At 36.7% G+C, this 27,312-nt stretch overlaps 2 protein-coding genes and 1 pseudogene across 3 annotated transcripts; 2 read left to right on the top strand and 1 right to left on the bottom strand.

The window, feature by feature from the left end:
* On the top strand, nt 1-4,724 carry LOC306855977 (glutaminyl-peptide cyclotransferase-like protein; annotated as a pseudogene). Its single transcript has 6 exons — nt 1-147; nt 1,309-1,431; nt 1,955-2,105; nt 2,410-2,509; nt 3,270-3,386; nt 3,486-4,724. The product of its transcript is annotated as a glutaminyl-peptide cyclotransferase-like protein (transcript).
* A 7,079-nt stretch (nt 4,725-11,803) lies between these two features.
* LOC306855702 (potassium channel subfamily K member 13-like) lies at nt 11,804-14,041 on the top strand (the record flags this gene model as incomplete). Its single annotated transcript, XM_079394514.1, has 2 exons — nt 11,804-12,149; nt 13,032-14,041. The coding sequence occupies 2 exons, from the start codon at nt 11,804-11,806 to the stop codon at nt 14,039-14,041; spliced, it is 1,356 nt and encodes a 451-aa protein (XP_079250640.1).
* Nucleotides 14,042-15,982: 1,941 nt separating this feature from the next.
* On the bottom strand, nt 15,983-26,851 carry LOC306855555 (protein phosphatase 1A-like). The gene is made up of 6 exons (XM_079394317.1): nt 26,150-26,851; nt 24,403-24,974; nt 20,744-20,861; nt 20,517-20,631; nt 19,587-19,650; nt 15,983-17,040 (listed from the first exon to the last, which is right to left on the bottom strand). Exons 1-6 carry the CDS (start codon nt 26,559-26,561, stop codon nt 17,014-17,016), a joined length of 1,308 nt encoding a protein of 435 aa, XP_079250443.1. The 5' UTR covers nt 26,562-26,851; the 3' UTR covers nt 15,983-17,013.
* Nucleotides 26,852-27,312: the final 461 nt, after the last annotated feature.

Genomic DNA, 27,312 nt, shown 5'->3' with positions numbered 1-27,312 from the left:
ATGCATGTCAAGACGAAACAGACCGGCGTTTGTGATGATGAATGTCCCCCAGACTCAGTCCTCTCGCCGATCAGCATGAGCTGCTCATTTCTGTGCATTTATTTGATAGAGCAGTGGCGTGCCTGTTCCAGTCCCGGACTGCTGCTGGTGAGTGTGTCTGTCAGGCAAAATCTGCTTTTCAGGCTCTGCATCTTTAGTGGGCACTAACAAGTTAAGTGCTTCGCCATTTAATTTAGCTGTTTGCATAAATTAAGCCTGTGCTATTAATTATTTATCACTATATAATAATTTGATGACTTATTCTATTGTATATATTAAGTGTTCTAGTTTATCAATTATTATAACTGCATGCATGCACAAACGGAAAAAAAACAGATCGAGTCTAAATGCATCAGATTATAATGACTCTAAGCAATTGGGAATCGTAGTTTAGTTTGCATCGTCTAAATAAATCAGCTTTATGGTACGATTCGTGATTTTTAACTGCTTATTGTATTTCCATTACATGCAGGTTTAATCTTAATTTGGCATCTCTCGTAAACACAAAATGAACAGCATACGGTACAAAGCAGCGACTGTCAGGTGGAACTGTTCCGTTGCGCGCTTTGACCACGCACGTATGTGCCGCGTGTGCTTACTACGGCTGTGCTTATGCGTGTGCTATGGAAAGCCAAAGTGTTCATAAACGCCTGCTCGGCCGTCTGATTGCACACGTCAAAAGCGTGCGTCTTGACAGCAAACCGCGCGTACTGGACGCGCGTTTGCCATGAAAACGCCTGGAATTAGTCGGTCTCAGTTTGTTCTGTTTCTTCATGTCATTCCAGACAGACTGGATGATGATGAGATCAGATCTCTGTGGAGCACTGGCTGTAGTTAGACTCCTTGTGCTAACAAAAATCTCAGGGAAATATTACAATTAATGGCAAAGTTAATGTTTGGAAATGTAAACTGATATTTCCTACCGACACAGATAGAAATAACTGACTTAACCATTTTTAGCTGTTGAAAATACTCGTGTTCTAATAATTTTGGCCACCACTGTAGGTTTTTCTATGGCATCTAAGCCCTTATTTGGGACCTTTATTTTTAAGAATCTAGATAAACTTTATTTGGTTACCACAATCCAAAACCCAGCTTTTCCCAATGTAATTTTGTTGCAATTTTACATTACTTTTGCATACAACTACTGACTATTTCCCTTGTCATTCACCTTTACCGTCTTCCACCTTTACCATCTTTAACCTTTTGTAGCTGAATCACCAGCCAGGTAAACCCACTGTTGCCCAATTGAAGTGGCTTGTCTCGCAGGTGAATTGGGAAAGACTGTGGTATTCCCATCTGCGTCCCATTCTCACTGAACGCCGGCCGGGAAGCCGTGGGAGTCAACTGGTCACTGCTTTGGATCCACACCTCAAGAACCACAAGCAGTTGGTAAGACAAAGTGTTACATCTCAATTTCAAGACTGTTTTCAGAGGTCATTGGTTTACCAACTAAATTTGGAGACATATAGCACCACTAGCTCATAAATACACGCTGTTCTGAGATGAAGAGAGTGGTTCATGTCTCTGAGGAGGTCATTTAAGCTTTTTTCAGACTTGTGAATAGCCGCAGTGCTGTAGAAGTCAGAGTCAGTTCTGTTGTTTAACTTGTGATAAAGCCATGAGCTACAAAACACTGCATGACTGGAAGGGGTTTTGATCAGAAGAGAAGATCCTCACAACAACCTATACATACAGTAGGAGCTGTAGAATACCAGATTTCTTGATTTTCTCATCCTTGGGGACATGCAATTGATTTTTTATTTTTATTTTTTTTATTTTTAAATGATCAAAATATCATTAAATGATTCTAAATCCTTAGTAAACAGAATCCTGCAGCAACAAGATTGATTTTTGGGACATTTGATTGGCTGTTTACATTTACAGAGATTCTTTTTATTTATTTTTTCTGAAGATGTCCAGGGTTACCCTGCAGTTGGTCTTCTTTGATGGAGGAGCAGTGGTCTCAGACAGACTCACTATATGGTTCAAGGAAACTCGCAGACTCCATGTTCCGCATTCCTCACCCGCCGGGTTCTGAACAAACCGCACTGCTGAATGCTGTGGTAAGTCAGGATCCTTGTGTATGTGTGTGTGTGTGTGTGTGCATTTGTTTTTAAAGGGAGAGTTCACCCAAAAATTTTAATTTTGTCATCATTTACTAACCTCATGTCTTTTCAAACCTGTGGCTTTCTGTTTGTGAAACACACACTAGGTCCATACAATGAAAATCAATGGGGTCCAAAATTGACTTTCATTGTATAGACAAAAGCATTCTTCAAAATGTCTATTATGTTCTACAGAAGACAGAAAGTCATTCAGGTTTGGAACTTTAAGTATCTATGAATCATAAATATATTATATTTGCAGGATCTCCTTGTTCTTTTGGACCTTATTGGTGCCCCTGATCCCATGATTGTGAATCACTTTGAGAACACAGCTCGCTGGTTTGACCGCCTTATCGCTGCTGGTGAGACTGATTTGACTTTCCATTAATACTAAGGTATCCTAGTTAATCATTAATGCCCATAAAGACTCTTAAAACTAATGTTTGATCTGCAGTGGCTTAATTTAGAGTAGACAATTTGTCAGATTATGATTATCATATTATTTGGGTTGGCTTTTTAATGGATGTCAATGAAGGAGAGGCTTCAATATTCTGACTTTGTGAAGAAACAGCTGATTTCTGATTGAGAATTGACAGCCTGTGTTTACCATTAAACATTAATTTTGGAGTGAGCTATATTTGGAAATGACAATAAAATGCTGTTTTATAAGAATAAATCACAGATTCTTTTTAAAAAAAAAATATTTTATTCTTTTTATGGTATCCGCAAACAATGATTGACTGTGATTGAAAATCCTATAATGATTCAGAATAAGATTTAATAATATCTTTAAATCTAAAATGTGAGTTTGATAATCTGGTTTATTTCAGATTTTTTTTTTTTTGGCTAGTAGAAGTTCTTCTGAATGGAACATTCAGTTGCAAAATTGGCTTGTGAGTGAAGAAGTTCGTTTCAAACCCTGCATGTAACGATTAAAAGATAAGAAAAACAATATCAGTGAAGCTCAGTGATTAATTAGCAATATTTAACAAGATTTAAGATGATTATGAATTATAATCCTTGATTGTTATAAAAATTATAATTATATGGCTTAAAAATAGACCCAATGATAAGTAATATCCACCCTCTGATTCCTCTATTTATATTTCTGCATTTTCTAAGAGAAGAGACTTCATAATTTGGGGCTCCTGTCTTCCCATCCCAAAGAGCAGACCTACTTCATGAAGGATGTGAATATGGGGCCAGTTGAAGATAATCACACTCCTTTCCTTCAGAGAGGTAAGAAGACCATATCACTTTGACAATCAGAAATATCTATGCATACACACATATCGCCATTCTCTTGTTCTGATTCGTTCTTTCTCTCGTTGACTGCAGGAGTTCCAGTGCTGCACATAATCGCTACGCCATTCCCTTCTTTCCTGCACACGTTGGAGGACACATCGGATAAAGTTCACAGTCACACTGTGGAGAATCTCACCAAAGTCCTTGTGGTCTTCCTGGCTGAGTATCTGCGGCTCTAGGATGCTATAATATTACATCCAACCACATCCGTCGAGGATCGGTCTATACCTCAGCTGCACTGCTTTAGGATATTTAATATCCGTGACTATTCTCAGAGATGCATAACTTACTGTATACTCTCAGGCTGCCATCCTATATCCTGACATATGCTTACCGTTGGACTTTCTAACACGTTAGTCAATCAGTATCGTGCCTTCAGATAGTTTTGCTATCTAGTAATGCACTGTATAGACAAAATAATATTATTATCTGTGCCAAAAAAGGTTTACATATGTTTAGTCATCTATTCAATAACTGCAATAAAATCAATAAAATGCTAAGTAGATCTTCAAGCTAAGGAAAGGATGTGAACCTGATGCTATATAAGAGATTATTCAACTATGCACTACAATCAAGCTCCATAATTCTACAACAGTTCTGATAAACTTCTATAATTAATCTCGCAATAATTTTCTCAAGTAAGCAGTCTGCAATCTCTAGTAGCTAAATGTTCAATCATATGTTAGTATGGATAATATAATTTTCTTTTGAAACTTGAGACTTGACTAGACTGGTAAGCAAATGACTTGAGACTTTTCTGAATTTGAAACTCTTTAGATCTTTTTTTCTCAGAATAAAGCAACAATTTTTAGATAAAAACCCATGAAATGAATACTAATTTGTCAGTGGGTATTACAGAAAAATAACATATCTCTTGTAGTGAATACAGTAAATTGCATAAAAGATGTCCTTTGTCATGTGAAATCCAATATACTTTATTTAAGGATAAGTATTATTTAATGTCCAAGAAAATCCCTCAGAAATTAATTTGTGAATTGTACTACAACAAACTAAACTGCGGCATATAAAAAAAGCATTTAAAACTGATCATGGACTCGTAAAAAAGGACTTACTGTTGCCTTGAGACTTAAAATCTTGACCGTGAAAGACTTGACTCTTGAGAAAAGACTTGAGACTTGCATCAGTGACTTGAATATGTTAATATATCTGTTTTATAGTGTAATACTGAATATAAAATATAAGTATTTTTTAGTTGCAGATAAGATATGGACGGATCTTATAGTCGATGTCTAAATAAAGGAATTGAATCTTGTTGGCATTGTCTTGTGTGTCGCTATACAGCCTGGACACTAGGTGGCAGTGTATCCAGTGTATCCGGCGCTTACAGAGTTTCATAACGACAGCACCACACAGCACAGGTCATAACGGGAACTACAGTTACAGTTAATGTGACTGCTGTCATTGTCAAGACGTTTTATAACTTACAACAAATAATAAACGGCTTTGATGAGTCTGGGTGTTATAATAATAACCGATGACATCGTGCGCTGTAACTGACAAGGTAGGGTGTTGCTGTCACTATTTTTCAGTCTGTTTATATGAATGTTACTTTGACATGGGCTGTCACAATGTTTAAGTGTGCTTGACGTGAAATTTCGAGAAGTTTTAACAGTGTCCAGTAGTGTGGCATGCTGTAAATCCAAAACTATTTTAAATATCACGTTTTTTTTAGTCAGTTAATCACGGAATATTTCGTCATTTGTTTTGTATAACACATTTTCTGAAATATCATGATTAGGCTAACTGCAAATTAGGTGTTATTTAATTAAATATGCACTAATATGCAAACCAGACCAGAAATCTAAACATTGAATAAAGCCATTAAAGGTTTTTGCAGGTGGTATTTCTCCATAAATCATAAAATACTGTCAACAGCCAAAAATCAAATATATTTTCATTATGTTTTAGGAATAAAATGCCTTTTTATTTATTTGAATGATACACGGAACCTTCAGAATATTGATAGGAATACAACAGTAAAGTCTGGTCTGTGTAAAGGCTGTTAAAGGGGGGGATTTCTGGCTCAGTGCATGAGGAAAAAAATAAATAATAATTTTGAGAAAATGCCTCGAAAGAAACTGAAATCTACAGACGCAAATAGATGTAGGCCCGGTTTCACAGACAGGGTTTAGACTAAGCCAGGATTAGGCCATAGTTCAATTAGGACATTTAAGTAATTTTTATAAACATGCCTTAGAAAAAAACATTACTGGTGTCCATCTTGAGACAAAACAAAGGCACTGATATGTTTTAAGATCAGTAAGTGCAAGTTTATTTCAGTTGATACAGCTCAGATTTACATTTTAGTCTAGGACTAGACTTAAGCCTTGTCTGTGAAACCGGGGGAAAGTATAATAATATAAAAACTTAAGTGTGTATTTTGGATATTTTATTTCTATTAATTGACTAATGCTGAAAAATAGTGGCTTTGCCTGTAGATTTTTCTTAAATTAACTTGCCGTTCACTTAATGTGGTGTGACAAATGCATTAAAAAAAAAATAAAAAAAAATTCCATGTAGTCTCTTAATTAATGACATCATAAAACTGCATGTGTATAAAAAAATATACATGCGTATAATCATGTAAAATACTTATTTAGAAAAAGCACAGGGTACTGCTGTTACCGAAATATCAATCAACTACCCATTTGCTGATCTTATGAAACATAATTCAATGCATTTACTACATTACTTCCCTTCGCAGGAGGAAACCACTGTCATTCCCGTCAAGACTGCTGTGAGTTTATGATCCAGCACACTATGGTGCGCCATAGCAAACTCCAGAAACAGGTCTTATCCCTGTATCGACAGTTTTTGCGTGCAGCTCAGGACAAGCCGGGCTTCATACCAAGAATACGAGATGAATTCCGTGCCAATGCTGCCATCAAGAAGGCTGACGTCATGCACATAGAATATCTTTATCGGCGAGGCCAACGCCAACTCGAACTGCTTAAAGATGTAAACACTAAGCAACTTGGAACATTCAGCAAGTCTAAAGAGGACAGTTGACCACTCATAGCAACCTAGGCTATATAATAATTACTGTATTCCAATATTTCCAGAATGCGTCTTGCAAAGAACAAAAGCTCACAAATACATAGTTTTCTGGGAAATCACCTCCATGGCTTCAGTTATTTAAATGGAAAGAGTACCAATGAGACTTTCTCTTCTCAGGGAAACTTGCAACATGAAGTGCTTTAGGAGTTGAAGCTAGATAAGATGAACCCATTCAAGTTTTAAATGTTATTTATGCACGTTAACTGGCAGAACCATATTTTTTGCTGCTATATCAGTATTCTCATTTTTTTTAAGTGTCTACTAGATGTATTATGTATTGTTAGGGTCAATGTAATGAGTGTTTAAAGATCTGTTGGCACTACACTTCTGAAATGATTCAACACAATTATACTAATTTTTATTTTTTTTCTGCTATAGTGACTCTGTCCTGTTTAAATAATAGTTGATATTACCAGCTGTGTGCCTATGGGTTAAGATTGTAGTAAAACTGAGAAAGTAAAAAATATTGTGATAAATATTGCTTAAATGGCTGTTACAATACATTTGTGTACTGTAAAAATATTAGGAAAAAAGTAAACAAATTATAAAAGTCAAAGTTTTTTGTCTGAATTTAGTAATACCCTATACTAGCATATAGTTATGTTCACCCAGAAGATTTACTCATCTTCATATTTTTTTTTCCAAACTGAAGAACATGAAATGTTAGATAGAATGGCATCCACAGTCACCATTTACTTTCATTGTATGGAAACAAAATTGTGAAATGCAGTTGAAAGTGAATGCAGATCTCCATCTCCTTTTCTACGAACAAGTTTAGAATGACATGAGACTGAGTAAATGAAGACCCTACTGATGAATTCCTTTAAACAACGAATGGTGCACACTTTATATTATAGTACATTTTTGTCTTCAAGTAATGACACAAGATGATGTCCTCTTCAATCGAAGGCTGAAGAGGTTCAGTTTAAAATTATTAATGCCATTTATCCTTGTAATGAGCTTCTCAGAGATTTCATTTGGAAAGGAAACTCTTTTGTGAAATCAGACAGTCATCGGAACATTTATTTTATTCATGCAAATATTAAAAAAATAAAAATAGGCCTATTACCCGATCTTTCACTCCGAAGTTTTATGTTGAATTTTGGTTAAGCATATGGTGGTTCTGGTCAATTGTTTTATACATAAATGCTTTTTTATATATATATATTCCCCATCCTCTTGCATATCCAGAAGGAATTGTTGTATTCTTACCTTTATTTAGGATAATTGTTTGTAGTAAAGTGTTTGATGTTTTTTGTTGACTTTACAAAAAGTATTGTGGTTGTACAGTAATATAGAGGAAGCCTGGACAACTGTAAAACTAAATTTCCTCATCGTTGTGACACCATTTCAGCTCATTCCCAGAGTTATCTCTGCCATGAAAACAAGATATGTTCTCTGTATATACAAATATAAATGCATACAGTGTAATTGTAAAATAGAAATTTTAAGAGTTGAAAAATGTGATCTTTAAAATGCATAATGAACATTATTTAAAGTATCTAGATGAAGACTGTTTTGAGTTACAAATTGATATATTAGTCAAATGTCTATTAATGGAACATGTAATATGTCACAAATTATTAGTTTAAGAACTTTTCAGAAAACGTATAGCATAGTTTAGTATATATGCTGTATAGTTTTAGAAGGTAGAGTTGTCAAATAGTGAAATAGGTAATAGGTAAAGTTTTGGGATCAGTATTATTTATTAAATTTTTAGAAAACAACAACAAAAAAAGATTAATACTTTTATTCAGCACGGATACATTAAATTGATCAAAAACGACAATAAAGACTTACAAAGTCACCGTTACAAAGATTTGGTTCTGATGCTGTTCTTTTGAACTGTCTATTCATCATCAACGATCATGAAAAAATTATCACACTAAAATATTAAGCAGCAAAAAATGTTTACAACCTTTATAATAGAATATGTTTCTTGAGCACCAAATCAATATATTAGAATGATATCTGAAGGATCATGTGGCACTGAAGATTGGAGTAATGGCTGCTAAATTGAGCTTTGCCATCACAGGAATATTACATTTTAAATTGTAGTAATATTTCACAATATCACTGTTTTACTATATATTTTTAAAAAATATCTCTTTGTTTAAATTTTTAACGATTTCACCCCTATGTATGAAATGTTTTACAGAAGACATTGAGTGTAGACCAGACAAACGTTCGTGATGTGATGCTCTGTTCTACAGAGGGAATGTATCCAGACCATAGCTGACTGTGAAGAAGAATCCCAGGGCTTCGCAGCGAGAGCTCAATGCTTAGGTTGAGAGGAACGTGCTGCTGTTTGTCTTTAGGGTTCAGGCACTAGACACTGGCCAGTGGCCACTGAACACGTCACTGCAGCTCAGACCTTCACTGCTGTTTACTGACCGAAATATCTCTCCTCCTTATTTCTGTCTGCCTCTCTCTTTTTGTATTTTAATGCGTGTTGAAAAAATGTCAATGTTGAACAACGACTCATTCATTTACAGCAGGCCAGTTTGGAGAGCACTGATTTGAACACATCGACAACAAAGAATGACAAAGAGATCGGTCAGGTGGATGAAGAGAAAAGAGAGAGGAAAAATAAGAGGAAAGAGAAAGACTCCATAATGAGCTTCTGGGCGATCACTATATTCATCTCCCAGCACCTGTGATGAATTACATTATGCAGATCACACTTCTCAGATCTCTTGATGACTTTAAAGACAGTGTAGCACTCAGAGCCCAAACCCATGATTAGCGCTGCTGCGTTTGGAATAATAGAAATGCAAGACATGGCTTTTGCTGTCTTTTCAGTTTCACGGCAGTAGTTGCCATAAACACTTGTCTTCTGATGAGGACAAAGTTTATGAATAAAAATACCACACACTCTTTTGATATAGCACTTGTCTGTCTCCACTGCACCTGGGCACTTACAAGCAATGACCAGTACTCTAATGATGGGGGGATACAGTCTTGTGAGCTGGCAACCAAGATGAAAGGCAAGGGTGGGCTGGTCAGAGAGAACAAAGCAATATCGTCTCAGCCATCTAAGCGCATCTCACAATAGAAAGAGAGTACCATGGCTATATTTTTGTCTGTCAACATCAAACAAAGCAATATTTTAATGTCAGTGAAGCAACAGGCAAATGGTGGTCTGTCAATTGTTTAAAGCTTTTAAATTGTACTTGTTGAATGTCCTTGAAGTTGCATTTTCAGAGAGAGATGATTGTAATGGGGTAGGGGGTGATTTGTGAGTGTTTAGGTGTTTATCATGACAGTCCATAAGAAATTACCATGGTCACTACAATTTGCATGGAAAAAATGCCAATAGGCTACTGATGTTTACTCTTTTGATGGCATAAAATGTATTGTAGTAAAGATGGCGTTATTTTATTTTTTTATTTTTTTAAAGAAAATAACAGTTAAAATGCAAAGTAAAAATTGTTACAATTTCTAATTGTGTTCTTAGAAATGTACATTTTAATGGCGAATATGTATACAATGGACCTCTTTTATATCAGCAGCTGTTGAAAATAAATGTAAATTAAGTCCGCCTTCCAATGTCTATGTCGCCTCTCTGAAGATTATAAGGTTCAGGGCTTCAAGCCTGAAATTTTGGTAAATGGCAGAAATCAATTCAATACGGTCACTGTCTGAGTATGTTTAAAACCTAGTGAGCTGCCTACCTAGTCAGTTTTGTAAGGCACCACGCGCGTTTGGATCTTGTATGCGTCTTTATTCGTCTTTTCCCCCTAGTGTTTCGTTTATAAATTAATTGGTGGTTTTAATTTTAAGTGAATCTTTTAAAAAGTGAACTCATTAAGTGAACTAATTTTTCACATCGCTGACTTTAGCAGGAGTGGATCTACGGAATATACCTGTAAGCGTTTTCTATAATTTTCTGTACATTTTTTCCACTTTTTGTTTCTTCACAAAAAAGACAATAGTAGCCCACATAAATATTCCTAAAATAGTAGGCAATTAGTTCCTTCTCACCTTTTAGTAGATAAAAGATAAGACGCTATTTAATCGTTTAAGTGAACGATATAGTGATTCATAACTCACAACACCAAATGAATCAGTGAAAGAATCTTTTTAGGATTCGAAGGATTTGAATCAGTGCAGTGTATACAAATACCCACAGCTCATTACATGTTGAGTCTCTCTCTCTCTCTCTCTCTCTCTCTCTCTCTCTCTCTCTCTCTCTCTCTCTCTCTCTCTCTCTCTCTCTCTCTCTCTCTCTCTCTCTCTCTCTCTCTCTACTCCTCAGCTGCATCATTCAATCACGCACTGCCAAGGATTCACACTTGCCAGGAATAAACGGCGTCTTAACTAAAGGTTTCCACCACTTTTGATTCTTTTAACTCGCTCCATTAACATAGCAATATGGTTTGGAGGACTATGGTGACATCAGCGGTGGTCTTTATCAAATTTGATGATATTAAATAATAAATCAGGTAGGTAACCTTCAATTTCACTACTCTAAAAGTTTGTTTGTGATAAACAAATCATTCATTATCACCTAAATTAGGGAAATGTGACTGACATTTTCTAATAATAGCCAACCATGTGTGTTGATAGTAATCAGTGATCTAATGCATTTTTAATAATTTGTCTTAATAGTGCTATTAAAAGCAGAATTAAAAATGTAGAATATGTGTATAATAAAACAATGTTCTATTCTGTAGAAGTGTACATGCTAACTTTAAAAAAATCAAGATCTATATTGATCTATATTATACTAATGTACTGCACTTGCAGCTTAAAAAAAGTCTTTATATATATATTGACTAAAGTAGCAATATGTTCTTTGTTTTGTTTTGAGCCAGCTCAAGGATGATTTCACATAAAGACCACAGCATTATTACTGACCGGTGCAGCACCAGCTATACTTGGACAGCGAGATGGGAAAAGATAACAATCTTGCACTTGCCTGCCTACTGTTACCTGCTAACCAAAAAGCTGTATCTGGAGGTCTTATTTCCTGGACCTTGTGTCATTTTACCTGATAGCCTTGCTTTTTACGATGGTGCCATTGGAGAAAGTGATGCGGTTATGAGTCCAGAAGAATGTTAATGGAACTTTGTCTAGTACACTCTCGTCCTTCATTTTTGAACTGTATCTGAAAACAAGAGCAACTTAGAGTTTTTGTGTGACTCTATACGTCTTCTAAAGGCCAAGTCTATGGTTGTGTTTTGATTGTAGGTGAGTGTTTGTTTATCGAGTCTGTGTTAGTGGCTGTGCATGTTTGCCTGTTCTTGTCATTTCCTGCTGGTGATCAAGTCATGCCACGTGGAAGAGATGTCAGCAACAGCTGTTGCCTCCCACTTCACCTGAATGAAGACAATGCCCGTTTTGGCTTGTTGGCAGCCCTCATCCTCCTCTACCTGCTGTGTGGGGCGGTGGTGTTCTCCGCACTCGAGCATCCCTCTGAGCTGCAGGCTCACCAGCGCTGGGACGAAGAGCTGGCCAACTTCACGGAGCAAAACAGCATAAACCTGAAATCCCTACATTTCCTGCTAAAGCAATATGAGGAGGCCTTTGCGGCTGGGATCCGTGTGGACAAACTAAGGCCCCGCTGGGATTTCTCAGGGGCCTTCTACTTTGTTGCTACAGTGGTCTCCACAATTGGTGAGTTCATACAACGTCATATATGCATTCAGATTTTCATAACTGCAAATAAATTAGCCATAAAGAGAATTTACAGAAATCATAGTTTACATAGACACTTTTATCTAAAGTGACTTACATTGTATTCAAATTATATATATTTCTTCTAAAAGTTAATACATTCGCTGGGAACCCATGACCATAACTTTGTTAGTACAATGCTCTACGGTTCGAGATTCATGCACTGTTGTTATTGATCACTAAAGCTAAAATGATAAAAACATTATTTAAAATAATAAATAAAATATAAGTAAACTTTTTGTTTTATTCAGCTAAAGTACTAAAATAAATAAAAACTAAACAAACTAAAAACTAAAACTTAATAAAAACAGTTTCAGAGCCACGTGAGGGCAAGTACAGTAAATGATGACAGAATTGGCTTTTTTTGAAAATAATTAGTATTTTTATAATATTTTATTTAAAAAAATAACAAAAACCTTAAAAGTTAACAAAGCTGATGGAAATATATAAATTACAAATAATTTTTGTCATACTTTGGCCACACACACAAAGTAAATTTGCATTACTTGCATAACATTCCTCTCTGTCATAAGTATGAAATATTTCCAACTTGCCCGACCACAAGATGCTTCCTGCTAAATTTATTGCCAAATGTTATTTTCTATTGCTGTTCTTGTGACCAGTATTTGTAGTACTCATATTGAATGTCCAAAAGCAAGATATAAATTGTTTTTTAGCAGTTTGTAAGCTTCATTGTGTGAAAAAAAAAATCATTATTGTTCCACAGAAGACATAAAACCATATCAGTTTGAAGTGACATTTAATAATGAATTCATTAAAAATACAACAGCAAAACAGAACCTGTTTCCTATTTCCTTCCAGGCTTTGGCATGACCACTCCTGTCACCGTTGCAGGTAAGATCTTTTTGATATTCTACGGACTCCTTGGCTGCGCAGCAACAATCCTCTTCTTCAACCTTTTCCTGGAGCGCATCATCACGATGTTGGCCTACATCATGCGCTGGTGTCACGAGCGTCAACTGCGCCGCTCCGGCATGGGAAGAGAGGAGGCCAGGAGCGAGGACGACAGTCTGGAGGGCTGGAAACCATCGGTCTACTACGTAATGCTCATTCTGGGCATCGCCGCCCTGCTGATCGCATGCAGTGCGTCTGCTTTGTACTCTGCCATGGAGGACTGGGACTACTTTGAGTCCTTGTACTTCTGCTTTGTGGCCTTTAGCACCATTGGCTTTGGGGATGCGGTGAGCAGCCAACGGGAGAGCTATAAAGCTCAAGAAGCCTACCGTCTCGGCAACTGTCTCTTCATCCTCATGGGTGTGTGTTGCATTTACTCCCTGTTCAATGTAATTTCCATCATTATCAAGCAGACGCTCAACTGGATCCTCGGCAAACTGGACTGCAGCAAGGTTCAGTGTCCGTGCCGCAGCTGTCCGTACAGAAGACGAGGTCGGGCCTGTTGTTGCTGCTGCTTTCCACGCATTCCCAACCAGCGGCAAAACCACCACCCTCCACCAGGACATTCCCGGCAGAGGGCTCAAAAGCGCAACGTCGTGCACCCTGCCCTGGCTAACGAAGCGACAGGAAAGCGCTTCACTAATGCATCAGTGGAAACAGTTTGTGATAGTGAGACTGATGCTGGCTTAGGACCAGATGGAGGTTATCTGACAGGGCGCAGACTGTCTGGAGAAATGATCTCAGTCAATGACTTTATGGCCAACAAGGTTTCTCTGGCCATCCTACAGAAGCAACTCTCAGAGACCGCTCACGGTAATCCAAGACAGAGCCACGTTCGCCAGAACGGCTTCTCTGGTGGAGTGGGCGCCTTTGCCATCATGAATAACCGCCTTCAGGAGACAAGTGTCGACAGGTAGCTTGATTATAACAAAGATGCATTGGAGATATTGCACATTATCAAAAGATGACTTTGGCGAGGGTTGTGTTCTATTCAGAACTGAATTGAGAATGGCTACAAAATTCCTGAATTTGAATTGCATTTACATTGCGGTAGCAAACAAGATGCAGAATTTGAAAGTAGGGAAGTATATTTAAAATCAATTGAAATTCAAAGAAATGCATACAACTGATTTTTAACTAGATGAGAAAAGTTTAAGTTTGTTAATGAGATTCACTTCAAAATGAAAATTCTGTTATCAGTCTGATAACACTCTGTTATCAGAGTTTTCAAAACACAAATAAAGGTATTTTTAATTAATAATAATCACGTGGGATTAACAGCCTAAATTAAACCTGCTCATCAAATAAATTGATCATATCACTTCAGAGGACTTAGATTAAACCACTCAATTCACATGGGTAGTGTTTACAATGTTTTTTTGTTTTTAACTTTTTGAATATATTTGGTGACACTGACTTTTAATGGATGGACCGAAATCTCTTAAGGTTTCAATAAAAATATTTTAATTTCTGTTTCAAAGATGAAGGAAAGTCTTATGGGTTTGAAATGACACGAAGGTGAGTAAATAATGACAGAATTTAAATTTTTTGGTTGAACTATCTCTTTAAGACAAACTTTGAACGTTGGCTTGACAAAGGCTTAGTTTAAAGTTGTTGTGGGAAAACGTTTCAAGTTTTATAGGTCTTATGGTCAGATAAATAGACATATGTTTGAAATGCCACATAGAATTTGTAAACTAAATAGTATTTAATCATATTTAGTAAATCAACTTCTGAAGTCAAGTTTGTACGAACACTTAATTTCCCCAAATTAGTTAGCAGTACTGACAATCAAATACAGTAAATTCCTCTTTTTGTCATTCCAAACCAAATTCCTATTCAACTGTTTGGATAGTTCAAAACAACAGCCTGTTCTTCAGTTCTGAATTTTGCCCAACCATGATTCAGTTCTGTCCTCTGGAAAAGTAATTTAGAAGTGGTTTTAGCATTTATTGCATGCAATTAAAGATGTAAACTGTACATTCACTATTATAATACACAGTACAGAGCAAATTAGATCAAATTAAAATAGCCAATTTACCTCTGTAGATCACAAGGACGGTGAATGTTAGCATTTATGAATGGCTTCGTTCTGAAGAGGAGACGGCTTTCATTTTTTTATACATCATTATAAACAAACCATGTGATTTTAATGGTAACATAGCTTCTCAGAGTCACTTTGATGCTGAAGTGATTGGCCGGTGTAGTGAGCAATCACACTGTGCCTCTGGAGAGATCCTTTAACGGCTCTTCACGAAAACAGACTGATTTTTAAGAGCCAGGCAGATGTAGCCACAGCACTTACAGAGAGACAGTCCCGGAGGAAGAAGTAAGTGTCAAATCAAAGGGAGATGCTCAGTAATATTCATTGTTTAATCGTTTCTATCAAGCTGCCATCAGTGTTGATTGTCCTAAGAAACAAATGATCTACAACGAATACAAATACGTGCAAATAGACTTGTAATGTGATAGTATCATCAGTGTATAGATTTTGTAGATGTTGTATATTGTAAACACAACTGTAACTTCTTTGTTAAATATTTATTTTGGTATCAACATCTATGTGTTTAAAATGCAATAGCTATACTTACGTCCTTTATATCTGTGTAACAGCAGCCCGGCGTCATTCATACAGCTTTTTAAATATGTTTCTGAGTGTGACATAAATACAGGGTTTGCAAACTGCAGACGGTGTTAAATAAGGAGCGAGCCCCCTTGAGAATGACAGTGGTACTGCTTACCGATGGTGTTGAAAACTGAGCTCAACCACAAACACTCACAAAATGTATGACTATAATTACCTAAAGACCATAAAGTCTTTTTATGTAGCAGGACAAACATTAATAAACTGAAACGTCATGAATAACTTGACCTGTTTATTTTTATTACTCAATCTTTAACCTTTATGTTAGCACAAATATCTGTAAAATGTGCACAAAGATCATTACACAACATGATATAGTACTGCATCAGTTCATTTGCTAGTCATTAGGAAATATCTCGGTAATATTGCACGCTTATAGATTGGCATAATTTCAAAGAGGTCAGTAAGGCAACACAGTACAGATCATGCAAACAGAGTAGAGCGTATTACAAGAAACAACTATTCAAGAACAGGAAAAGTTGCACTCTGTGCCCATATTATGAGCCTGTATAAACCCACATGTAAAAGTGCTTGTATTTATTAGAATTGGCTTTTTAGAGATTTTAGCATTTCAAATTTGACCTTAATTCGTAAAGGAATAGTTGACACAAAAATGAAAATCATGTCATTAGTTACTTAAGATCATGTTTTTCCAAACCTGTATGCTGTTTATATCCTTATAACACACACACATACAAACACACACACACACACACACACACACACACACAAAATAATATATTTTTTAAACAGATCAAAGTGACCACGCTTCTAAAAGAACTAAGCAGTAAAGGCAAGTAAATCATTTTTGGGTGAACTATTCCTTTAATACAACAGCATTAGCTTGTCGCTGTTCCTCAACGAGTTCTGTCAAATTCTACCTTTTTTATAGTATCAATTAAAAAAATGACCTTGTTATATGCCAAGACTGAAGAGAATCTCAAAAGTTTGCTGCCACTGCTTGAACACATTACCTGAATATTGTCGATTGTAAGACTCATCGAATACATTTGGTAAGGAAAATACTGAACGTATCACAATCTAAAGAGTCAAAGTTATATACAGTCATTATTGTCCTGCATTGTGGCACAGCATTGTCATTTGTGAAACATACAAAAAGAAGGACGTAAAATGTATTTTTTTTTGCTGTCCAAAAAGATCTTTCTCATTTGAGTTTAAAACACAGAAAACTGATTTACTTCTTTCTCAGTCTAGCACATCCATTAAGCGTTTATGTAAGATGGACTAATTGGCATCTGCAGGACTGAGTTCCTGAAAAGATACAAATGACAATAATTCATATTAAAGTTAATGTACACTAATGACAAAAACATTAGCAATTTTAACATATATATTATATTAACATTAACATTATATATATATTCTACTACTTGTTTCACTTCTGTTTCAGTTTTTATAACCATTTCTTACTATGTGTAAGTAAGTTGTTATTTTTAGCATGTGTGTTTGGCAGTGTTATTTCTTAGGATTACTTATAAACTATATTGTCGTGATTTGTATTTGTTATCTATTTAAATTTTAGTTAAATAATGTCTGAATTTATATAGGTCTTTTATTAAGTTTTAGTTTTATTTAATTTGAGTTATTTTAATACTTCAACAAACTAAATGGAAATGAAATGATATACAGTGCCCTCCATAAGTATTGGAACAGTAAAGACAAAATTACTCTGTTGGCTGTGGAGTCAAGACATTTACAAATATGATTAAACGATGAATATGAGACAAAACTACAGAATGTCACATTTTATTATTGGGTGATTCAACACATATGTTTTATCAGCTAAGAAGTTCAGCACTTTTAGAGTTTCATCCCTCGGTCTGATGTGAGCATAAGTATTGGAACAGTTGCCTCACAGGTCTTTCTAAGTGATCAGCTGTGTCCTGTTGCATTAATTCTTCAGATATTAAAAGCAGGGAATGTGTCGTATCAGTTATATCCATTACTTTTATACATTTCATATTTTAATTAAAACAATAAGTAAACAATAAATAAACAATTATCTCCTGTCCAGAGGAGAACTGGCCCCCCGACTGAGCCTTTTTTTTTCTCCATTCTGTCACAGAGGGAGTTTTGGTTCCTTGCTGCTGTCGCCTCTGGTTTGCTCATTTGGGGACACTTAATTTCTAGTGATTATCGTCAAATTGATTTAGCAGATACTATTTAAACTAAACTGATCTAGACAATGACATCTCTGAACTCAATAATGAAATGCCTTAACTGAAAATTGAGTGTTTAATCTTATTTTTATACATTACTGACACTATCCTCCAATTTGATACTGTTAAGTGCTTTGACACAATCTGTATTTTTAACTGCATTCTGAATTTTGCATTCGATGATGACACACACAAACCAAGATGAAGATGAGGGAGCTGAGCAAGCAATTTGGATGCTAAAAGAAAAGAGAAAGTCAGTTAGAGCTCTAGCAAAAAAAAAAGGACATGGAGAAATCAAGAGTTTGGAAACCTCCAGCCACACCAGCAACCAACAACGACCTGATCGGCTGAGAAAACAACATAGTTGATGACAGACAAATCATAAAAGCTGTGAAAATGAATCCTAAAAGACGTGTCTGTAAAATCACCAACAACTTCCAGAAAGCTGGGGTGATGCTCTGACAATCTACTGTCCTCAGGAGACTTTGACACAGAATTACAGATGCTACACAGCAAGATGCAAACCTCTGACCAGCACCAAAAATAGAAAGGCAAGATTAGAGTTTGCAAAAAAGCACAAAGGTGAGCCAGAAGAGTTTTGAAACTGTGTTTATGGACCGATGAGACAAAGATGAACCTTTATCTGAGTGATGGGAAAGCAAAAATGTGGAGAAAAAAAGGGAACCGTATTGATCCCAAGTATACAGCCTCATCTGTAAAGCATGGTGGAGGTGGTGTCGTAGCATGGGCATGCATGGCTGCTTCTGGAACAGGCCCTCTCAACTTTACTGATGACTTAATGTATGATGACAGTAGCAGAATGAATTTGGAAGGGTACAAAAACATCTAGCCTACCAATATTCAAGAAAATGCCACCAGATTCATTGGGAAGTGCTTCATATTGCATCAGGACAATGACCCAAAACACCCTGCCAGGTCAGTCAAGGAATTTATAAGGGCAAAGAAATGGAAATGCTCACATCAATGAGTGGGATGAACTCTAAAAGTGCTGTTCTTTTTATTTGGTAAAACATGTATATGTTGAAACGGCTAATAATAAAATGTAGCATTCTGTAGTTTTGTCTCATATTCATCTTTTAATCATATTTGCAAATGTCTTGACTCCACAGCCAACAGAGCAATTTTGTCTTTACTGTTCCAATACTTATGGAGGCCACTGTATATATATATATATATATATATATATATAATTTATAAATGTGTATGTATATATATTTATGTATGTATGTATGTGTGTGGTTGTACATATTCATATATATAGTTTCTTTTTTTTTGGTGTTTGGCTTAGTGTTATGTTAGAATCAATATTATACTCTTATACCTTTTGTTCTTTAATATTTTGAATATTAATATTTAGCTTTATTTTTTTTTGTTTTTCATTTAAATGTTAAGTTTTGAAATTTAGTTGTATTTCAAATTTCTTTATTTCTAAAGTTTTAGCTTTTAGTTTTGGATGTTTTTAGTTGTTTTAATACAATTGATTGCTTCTGTTGTCCTCATTTGTAAGTCGCTTTGGATAAAAGTGTCTGCTAAATGACAAAATAATAATAATAATAATAATATATATATATATATATATACATATTATAAAATGGATAGTTCCGTACAGAAGCTTACCTGGGCTAATCTAGATCGCCGAGCCTCTTTTTGCTGATAGTAGGCTGAAATGATACAGTTCCGCCTGCAAATGTCAAGAAAATATGATATTTCAAAGTTCAGTCCTTTGTTCTTTTGGCAGTCATTACAACTACATATCATTTGAGCTCTACTTGTGGAGCTGATTGGTGCTTTAAAGAAAGTGCCTGTACTAAGCAGACACTTGGATCTGAGAAAAGCTGCTGTCTACATGTATCTAGTGTACCTGGACATTTCTCAGCAGAACGAGGGTGGATATGTCATCCTTTCAACTATAATCTATTTTTTTTGATGATTTTCTAATCTGTTGCTATAGCACATGAGTACCATTTGATAAAGTGCAATACACTTTTTTTTTTAAACTGCAATTAAGCATTTTGGAAGAATATATTAACTCAATATTGATAAAAAAGCAAAAACTACTGTATTATTCTTTTAATAATGATGCATTTAAATAATTCAAAAGATTATATGATTTTATATATTGTTGGTCCATAAAGCCAGTCACAGAAATTTTATTTAAAATATTGGTGCTTCTATTTACTTGATCTATCACTATTATTATTATTATTATTAATAAAAGTATTATTAATATTATAAGTTCTTAAATTATTAAATAAATAAATATTAAATAATTCAATATCAATATAATGATAAAAAAATGCCTTTCAGCAACAACAACAATAATAACATAAAAATGGCATAAAAAAGATGAATAAAAATGCTAATCAAATTTAATATCGGTATAAACCGCTTTAAAGCACTGGAACTGTGATTTATCTGTTTCATGGAACAGCTGTACCTAAAAATGTTCATGCCACAGTCTGTGAAATAGGTTTTCACACCTCTCTCACATAATTGCTGACTGCTATTTTGAGCGGAAGTAAAGCATAATATTCAACATGCACTCACTTGCTCTGAAGGCCGCCCCCTGGTGGAAGTCCAGGAATCACCGTGGAAGCCAGTACTGTCAGAACTGACAGCAGATCAGGCTCATCACCTCTTGCGCTTAGCTCCTCAAATATCTCTGTCAAAGAAGCATGGGTGACTCCATGATTTGAAAGTATTGCAATCTTTGACGCAAGACGTAAATCTAAAGAGCAATATCAAAAGAAGCTAAATCTAATCAGATGGTTTACCAGCTACTTTGGACTCCAGGAAGTCCTCCAGCTCAGCCTCCTGGTGCAGTGCTTCAGGTGATAGCTGGGGGGCACCAGGAAAACAAACTAGAATGATGCTGATGTTATCAAGGCTCCCCTGTTAGAAATACATGGAGACGAGACAAAAGAAAAAAAGGAAGGGAAAGTTAGACGTGCAAATTACGTGTCTGCTAAATGATTTAATCGTTAAACTCGGCAGTATCGTTTTTTCTCTGATGTTTCTTTAGATAGGCAGGCAATAGTGTGATGCTATCAGCCAGTCTTGAGGCTTTTGTTCTAAGGACAACTACCTCACGTTGATGATTAAGTAGATTGGAATTGGTGACGCTAATGCAGACCTTGTCCTTCATTTCTAAGGGATGTTGTTGGTTGTCTATCCCTACATGGCACAATGCTAGGCAGAATGCTGTAATCTCCTCACACCAAGGCTAAAAGTAGTTTATCCCATTGCAGCTTAGTGGCTGAATACAGCCTCACTTTGAGATGCATGGTGGTCGAAAGTGAAGTCCTGACAGAGCAGAGATCTGGCTTACTGCAGAGAGAAAGATGTTGACATTTTCAGGTCAGCACATCCTTTTCTGCAGCCTAAAGGCCATTCTGTATTTCTTTTACGTAATGTAACAGTCTGGCTGAAGTCAGCTTTGGATGTCACAGCCAAGACACTCCATATTAAAGATTTCAATTCTAAAATACATTTTAGAAAAATAGTTTTTTTTTATATATATATATATATATATATATATATATATATATTTGTCAATATAAATACAGTATATTTGATTTCAGAAGAAGCATGTGACAGTGAAGACTGGAGTAATGAGATTAATACAACACTTCTGCTTGAATGTTACTATCAATCACTATTGAGTGTTTGTAATAACTTCTGACTGTGATCCAATGTGGATTTTAGTCAAATGGTGAGGCAGAAATATGTTGTTAGTAACACTCTAGAAGAATTTTATGTTGAAGATATACAGTTACAACTTCTGTGGGGCATGAAGAAAAAGTAACTAGTAGTGTAACTAATTACTGTTGCCAGAAAGTAGAAGGGAATGTGTCGTATCAGTTATATCCATTACTTTTATACATTTCATATTTTAATTAAAACAATAAGTAAACAATAAATAAACAATTATCTCCTGTCCAGAGGAGAACTGGCCCCCCGACTGAGCCTTTTTTTTTCTCCATTCTGTCACAGAGGGAGTTTTGGTTCCTTGCTGCTGTCGCCTCTGGTTTGCTCATTTGGGGACACTTAATTTCTAGTGATTATCGTCAAATTGATTTAGCAGATACTATTTAAACTAAACTGATCTAGACAATGACATCTCTGAACTCAATAATGAAATGCCTTAACTGAAAATTGAGTGTTTAATCTTATTTTTATACATTACTGACACTATCCTCCAATTTGATACTGTTAAGTGCTTTGACACAATCTGTATTTTTAACTGCATTCTGAATTTTGCATTCGATGATGACACACACAAACCAAGATGAAGATGAGGGAGCTGAGCAAGCAATTTGGATGCTAAAAGAAAAGAGAAAGTCAGTTAGAGCTCTAGCAAAAAAAAAAGGACATGGAGAAATCAAGAGTTTGGAAACCTCCAGCCACACCAGCAACCAACAACGACCTGATCGGCTGAGAAAACAACATAGTTGATGACAGTGTTTGTAATAACTTCTGACTGTGATCCAATGTGGATTTTAGTCAAATGGTGAGGCAGAAATATGTTGTTAGTAACACTCTAGAAGAATTTTATGTTGAAGATATACAGTTACAACTTCTGTGGGGCATGAAGAAAAAGTAACTAGTAGTGTAACTAATTACTGTTGCCAGAAAGTAATAAGTAAAGTAACAATATTACTTTTGAAAGGAGTAACTAGTAATGAGTAATATATTACATTATTTGAGTAACTGGACCAACACTGGTCAGAACAAATTCATCTTGATAATGTCAGATAAAATTGATAGAAAGGTAGACCTATGTAATGGTTTACAATCAACCAAAAATTATTCAGCTGTTAAATTTAAGTAATTAGATAATACCAATCCAAAATGGGATGGTAAGGGCGGGGGGATGGTGGTTTTACAGAGGGGATGCTTTTTGTAATTTTTCTTTGACCAGGGGGATGCCATCCACCGGCATCCCCCCTCAATTCGAGTCCTGGGTATAATATGTCACAGTTTACTTTATTTTGCTATCCTCACTTACATAAATATAGTGTCCTGCACCCACTAGTAAAAAAAGAAAAAATATATACAAATTTTATATGGTGTCTCGTGTCTGAATAATTTTTGTTTTGACTGTCTATAGGCCAAAAATATGGTGCCATATAAGCAGCTAAAATGTATGAAAATATACTTTAAAGGGGTCATGTGATGCGATTTCAAGTTTCCCTTTCTCTTTGGAGTGTTACAAGCTCTTCGTGCATAGATGAAGTTGCAAAGACTAAAGTCTCAAAACCAAAGAGATATTCTTTATCAAAGTTAAGACTATGCCACAGCCCCATAAAACGGCTCATTCAAACACACCCCCACGTCTACGTCACAATGTGGAAATATTTGTGTAATGCAGCCCAAATGTTCACGCAAAGAAAGAAAGCGTGGTTTCAGTAACCGCAGTAGTGTTGATGCAGCCATGTCAGGGAGACGCTGTGTGTTTCTATGCAAAAGCAAAAGCACTTTATTTGGCCTTCCGAAAGTAGATGCATTTAGGAAGCATTAAGATTACTTACAACAGAACAGCACAACCCAGATGTTCGGATTTGTTTGAATGCATTTTAAGGACGACCTTTTCGTGAACCTAGGAGCGGAGGTAATTGTGACTTTGTTGTGACAATCTGGCGCTTCTGAATTAGCGACTGTAAGTATGTTTTGTTACTAGTTTAAGTATTTGCTATTGACTGTTCAAATGCAGAGTTTTGCGCGTCTTGTGTGTGTGTGTGTGTGTGTGAGAGAGAGAGAGAGAGAAAGACAGGGTCACATCACAGTGGAGTCAGCTAAATCGCAGCTTGTGTGCAAATACATACAAGCTTCATCACTGTCTGTCACGCGACTCTGAACTGATGGTAAAACTAAGGACATTATAAACTGTCTTTACATTTATTTTGAAAGATGAAGCTTGTGATTATTGTAAGGGGCATTACATTTCCAACTAGTGCTTGTGGTGTTCGGCCAATCACAATGCACTGTGTCAGTTGGCCAATCAGAGCAGACTGCGCTTGTCGGAAGGAGGGACTTTGTAGAAAATGACACGTTTGAGAAAGGCGGGGCACAGAGGACCTACAATAATGTACAGTATTTGAAAAATAATGTGTTTTTTGAACATTAAAGCATGTCAACATATTCTGTTACACCAAATACACAAAATAATGATCTTTAAAAAGCATCATATGACCCCTTTAAATCTTTTTAAATAAATAAAGCTTAAAGTTTAAAGTGACATAGCATAACTTGAATAAAGCAGTGAAGTTGGCAGTATCTTGTCTGTAACAGTAGTGAACCGGGCTGTCACTAGTACTCTGGAACTCATTCAGAAATGTCCCAAAACTGACCCAAAACTGCAATGCGAAAAGACTTCCAGGGGTTTAAGGAGAAATCGAAAGCAGAGTGAAAAAAATCTTCAGTTCATACTAACCTTATAGAGGCAAAGGTCAATGACTTGGGAGCAGACCTCTCTCAGGTCTGTGCAGACACGCAGTCGGCTGTGTATGAAGGCACAGAGCTCTTCATTAGTGACTGTGTCCCACACCCCATCGCAGGCCAGAATCAGAAACTCATCTGCTGACGAGCGCTCCACAGCAGACACTTCCGGCTCTGGCGATACCATCTGTTCTGTGACTGGCCGCCACTCGGCTGTCTTGTAACTGAAGTCTCCCAGCGCTCGGGAGACTGCCAGCGAGCCGTTCACGCGCTGCAAAGTCACAGATCCTCCAGCGTTCTCTATTCTCTCCCTCTCGCTGGGGCTGAAGGGCTTGTGATCTTCCGTTGAGAAGGCCACCCGTCCCGCACGGCACAAGACCCCCCGAGAGTCTCCGCAGTTCACAAAGTAGATGTGGTGTGGAGTGATAGCGGTGGCAACGACAGTCGTCCCTCCGCGTTCCCAACCCTCACGGCAGGCCATGGCATGAAGGTGCTTGTCCATGAGAAAGAAGCCCTCCTTGATGCCCTCAGTGACCATTACTACATCCTCATCTGCTTGGATCTTTCCTGAGAGGGAATAGCTTGTGTCACTAAATAACCAACAAGGCCTTTTGGTGACAGATCACGTTTGTATGATGGCAAAGATGAACCTAAAGGCTTCATTAAAGTAGATTACATGGATCAACCATTATGTGACTTCTAATTGCTTTAGGAACATGTTGTACACCACAATTAACTTGTCAGATCACGGCTTAATTGGGTAATAATGTTGCTGTGGCTTTGGATGTATAGTAGGTCTACGAATTAATCTAATCTGATGCGATCCTCTTGGATCTATTCTAAAGAGATCAATACGATTTCCATGTGATATAATTTCTGTTTCTCATCAAAAGCCACTCGGTTATTAGGTTTGCTGCGCTCTCAAATTAAATATAGTGTGAGCAGTGTTGGGGAGTAACTAGTAACATGCAACAGAATTGCGTAATTTAATTACAAAATAAATGTAACTGTAATCTGTTACAGTAACTGAGAGAAAATATGTAATTAAATTACAGTTACTTATGAAAATGTTAACGATTACAAAGGGGGTTACATCTGAATATATACAGATTTGATTGATTTATTTCCCAAATTGCATTGAAGCCAATGTTTCAGGAGTTTAGGACACAGAATAGGACACATGCTTATTTGATAACTGTTTTATTTCTTATTTGGGTTAATGTATAGGCATATGCTTTATTTTTTAAGATTTACAGTGTTTCCCAAGGCATTGTTAGATGCCAGTGTTTCCTGTCATAGCTATGCAAAGATTTGATTTAAAAAAACTGTGTCATAGCTATTAAACTACATCTTGCTAACCTAATCTCAAAGTAAAAAGTCTGATTTTGTGGTGGTTGCACTTTAAAGTTAAATTATAATTATAATTTTAATTCAATTGATGAATGATTTTGAGAAGTCTGACTGTAATCAGTGTTGAGTACTACTGTAAGGTTAACCCTGCCTGCTTTAAATGTTTCAAAATGATTAATATGAAAATATAAATGATTTGTTAGAAAAGTAATCAAATGTAATCAAGTTACATTACTTACAATAATTGAAATAGTTGCACTATTAATTACGTTTTAAATAGGGTAACTTGTAATCTGTAACCTATTATATTTCCAGAGTAACCTTACCAACACTGAGTATAAGCCAAAAAGATGCAAGAGGTCCTGCTGTTTGTAGGACAGCTTGCTGCTCACCTGTGCCCAGGATGTGGTCCAGCAGGTTTCGGGAGCAGTGTTGGGCCACCGCGCTCCCTGCGTGTCCATCATACACAGCGAAGAACCCCCAGTGGGCCAGTTCCCCTCCTAGATGAGGGAAGCAGTTGTGGAAATCTTCCATGTGGGCCCTCCAACCCTGCATGCTGGCCAGGGCGTAGGTAAGTCCCCAGGAGGCACAGCCCTCTTGCATGTGCTTGTCCAGAACCGGTCGGTCCAAGTAGGGGCTAGGGATGACCCCTTCCTCCTCTCCTCCCTCTTCACCTTCAGACAGCTCCCCTGCGCCTCCCCCTCGTCCCCCTTTAAAAAAGGAGGTGACCCTTTTCTCGGCCTCCTTCACCAGCTGCCTTACAAAAGCAGGCATTTCCACACTTCCTTTCCTGGATGTCCTCATGATGTCTTTTTTCTTCACTTGTTCAAATCCGTTCACTGCCTCCACCCTGTGCTGTAGCTTGCTGGCTTTGGTTCGGCTGAGCCTTGCTGCTCAGGGCCTTCACAGCATTATCTCCCAAGAGGCTGATTCTGCACCTTGAAGCATCCTCGAGTGATCTGATGTAGAATGGTTGATTTTCCCTTCTGTCTCTTTACCCATTGCTAGACATCTCACTGAGATCTAATCTATCTGTACTCATAGTGGCTCTTTCCAATTTGATCCACTTTTGTTGCCTTCCTCCTCTTTATGTCAGTAATATTGTATCTCTCTAAGCTTTATCTCCGTCTGAGCCAGTTATTTTCCTGTCATCACTCTGATTGGCTGAGCTATTTCTGTGCACCAATCATATCACAGTGTCCTCCCTCTTGTTGTACACACAGACATGCAATCCTTTCGCAGAGTGGCTCTCTCTCTTTCACTCTCTCTCTCTCTCTCTCTCTTTCAATGCCTCTCGCTCCCTCCCTCGGTTTCTCCTCTTGAACTCCCTCTGTTAATCATCTCTGCTGATCATTTGATAATTTTGGATTACCTAACATGCCCAGATTAATGTGCATAACAGATTTTCACAGCAGCCCAGTAAGAGAGAAACACTGAGAGAGAAGGCACAAAATACACCCTGCTTAAAAATGTTATGTGAGAGAGATTCATTGATTCACATTAAAGAACATGGTTCGCCTTGAGCAGAATTCATCAATGGCATATTCAAATATGA

The sequence above is a fragment of the Barbus barbus genome (genome assembly GCF_936440315.1).
Source record: "Barbus barbus genome assembly, chromosome: 36".
NCBI lineage: Eukaryota > Metazoa > Chordata > Actinopteri > Cypriniformes > Cyprinidae > Barbus > Barbus barbus.
The sequence above is the reverse complement of the archived record's forward strand: the minus strand, read 5'-3'. Positions and strand labels throughout refer to the sequence as shown.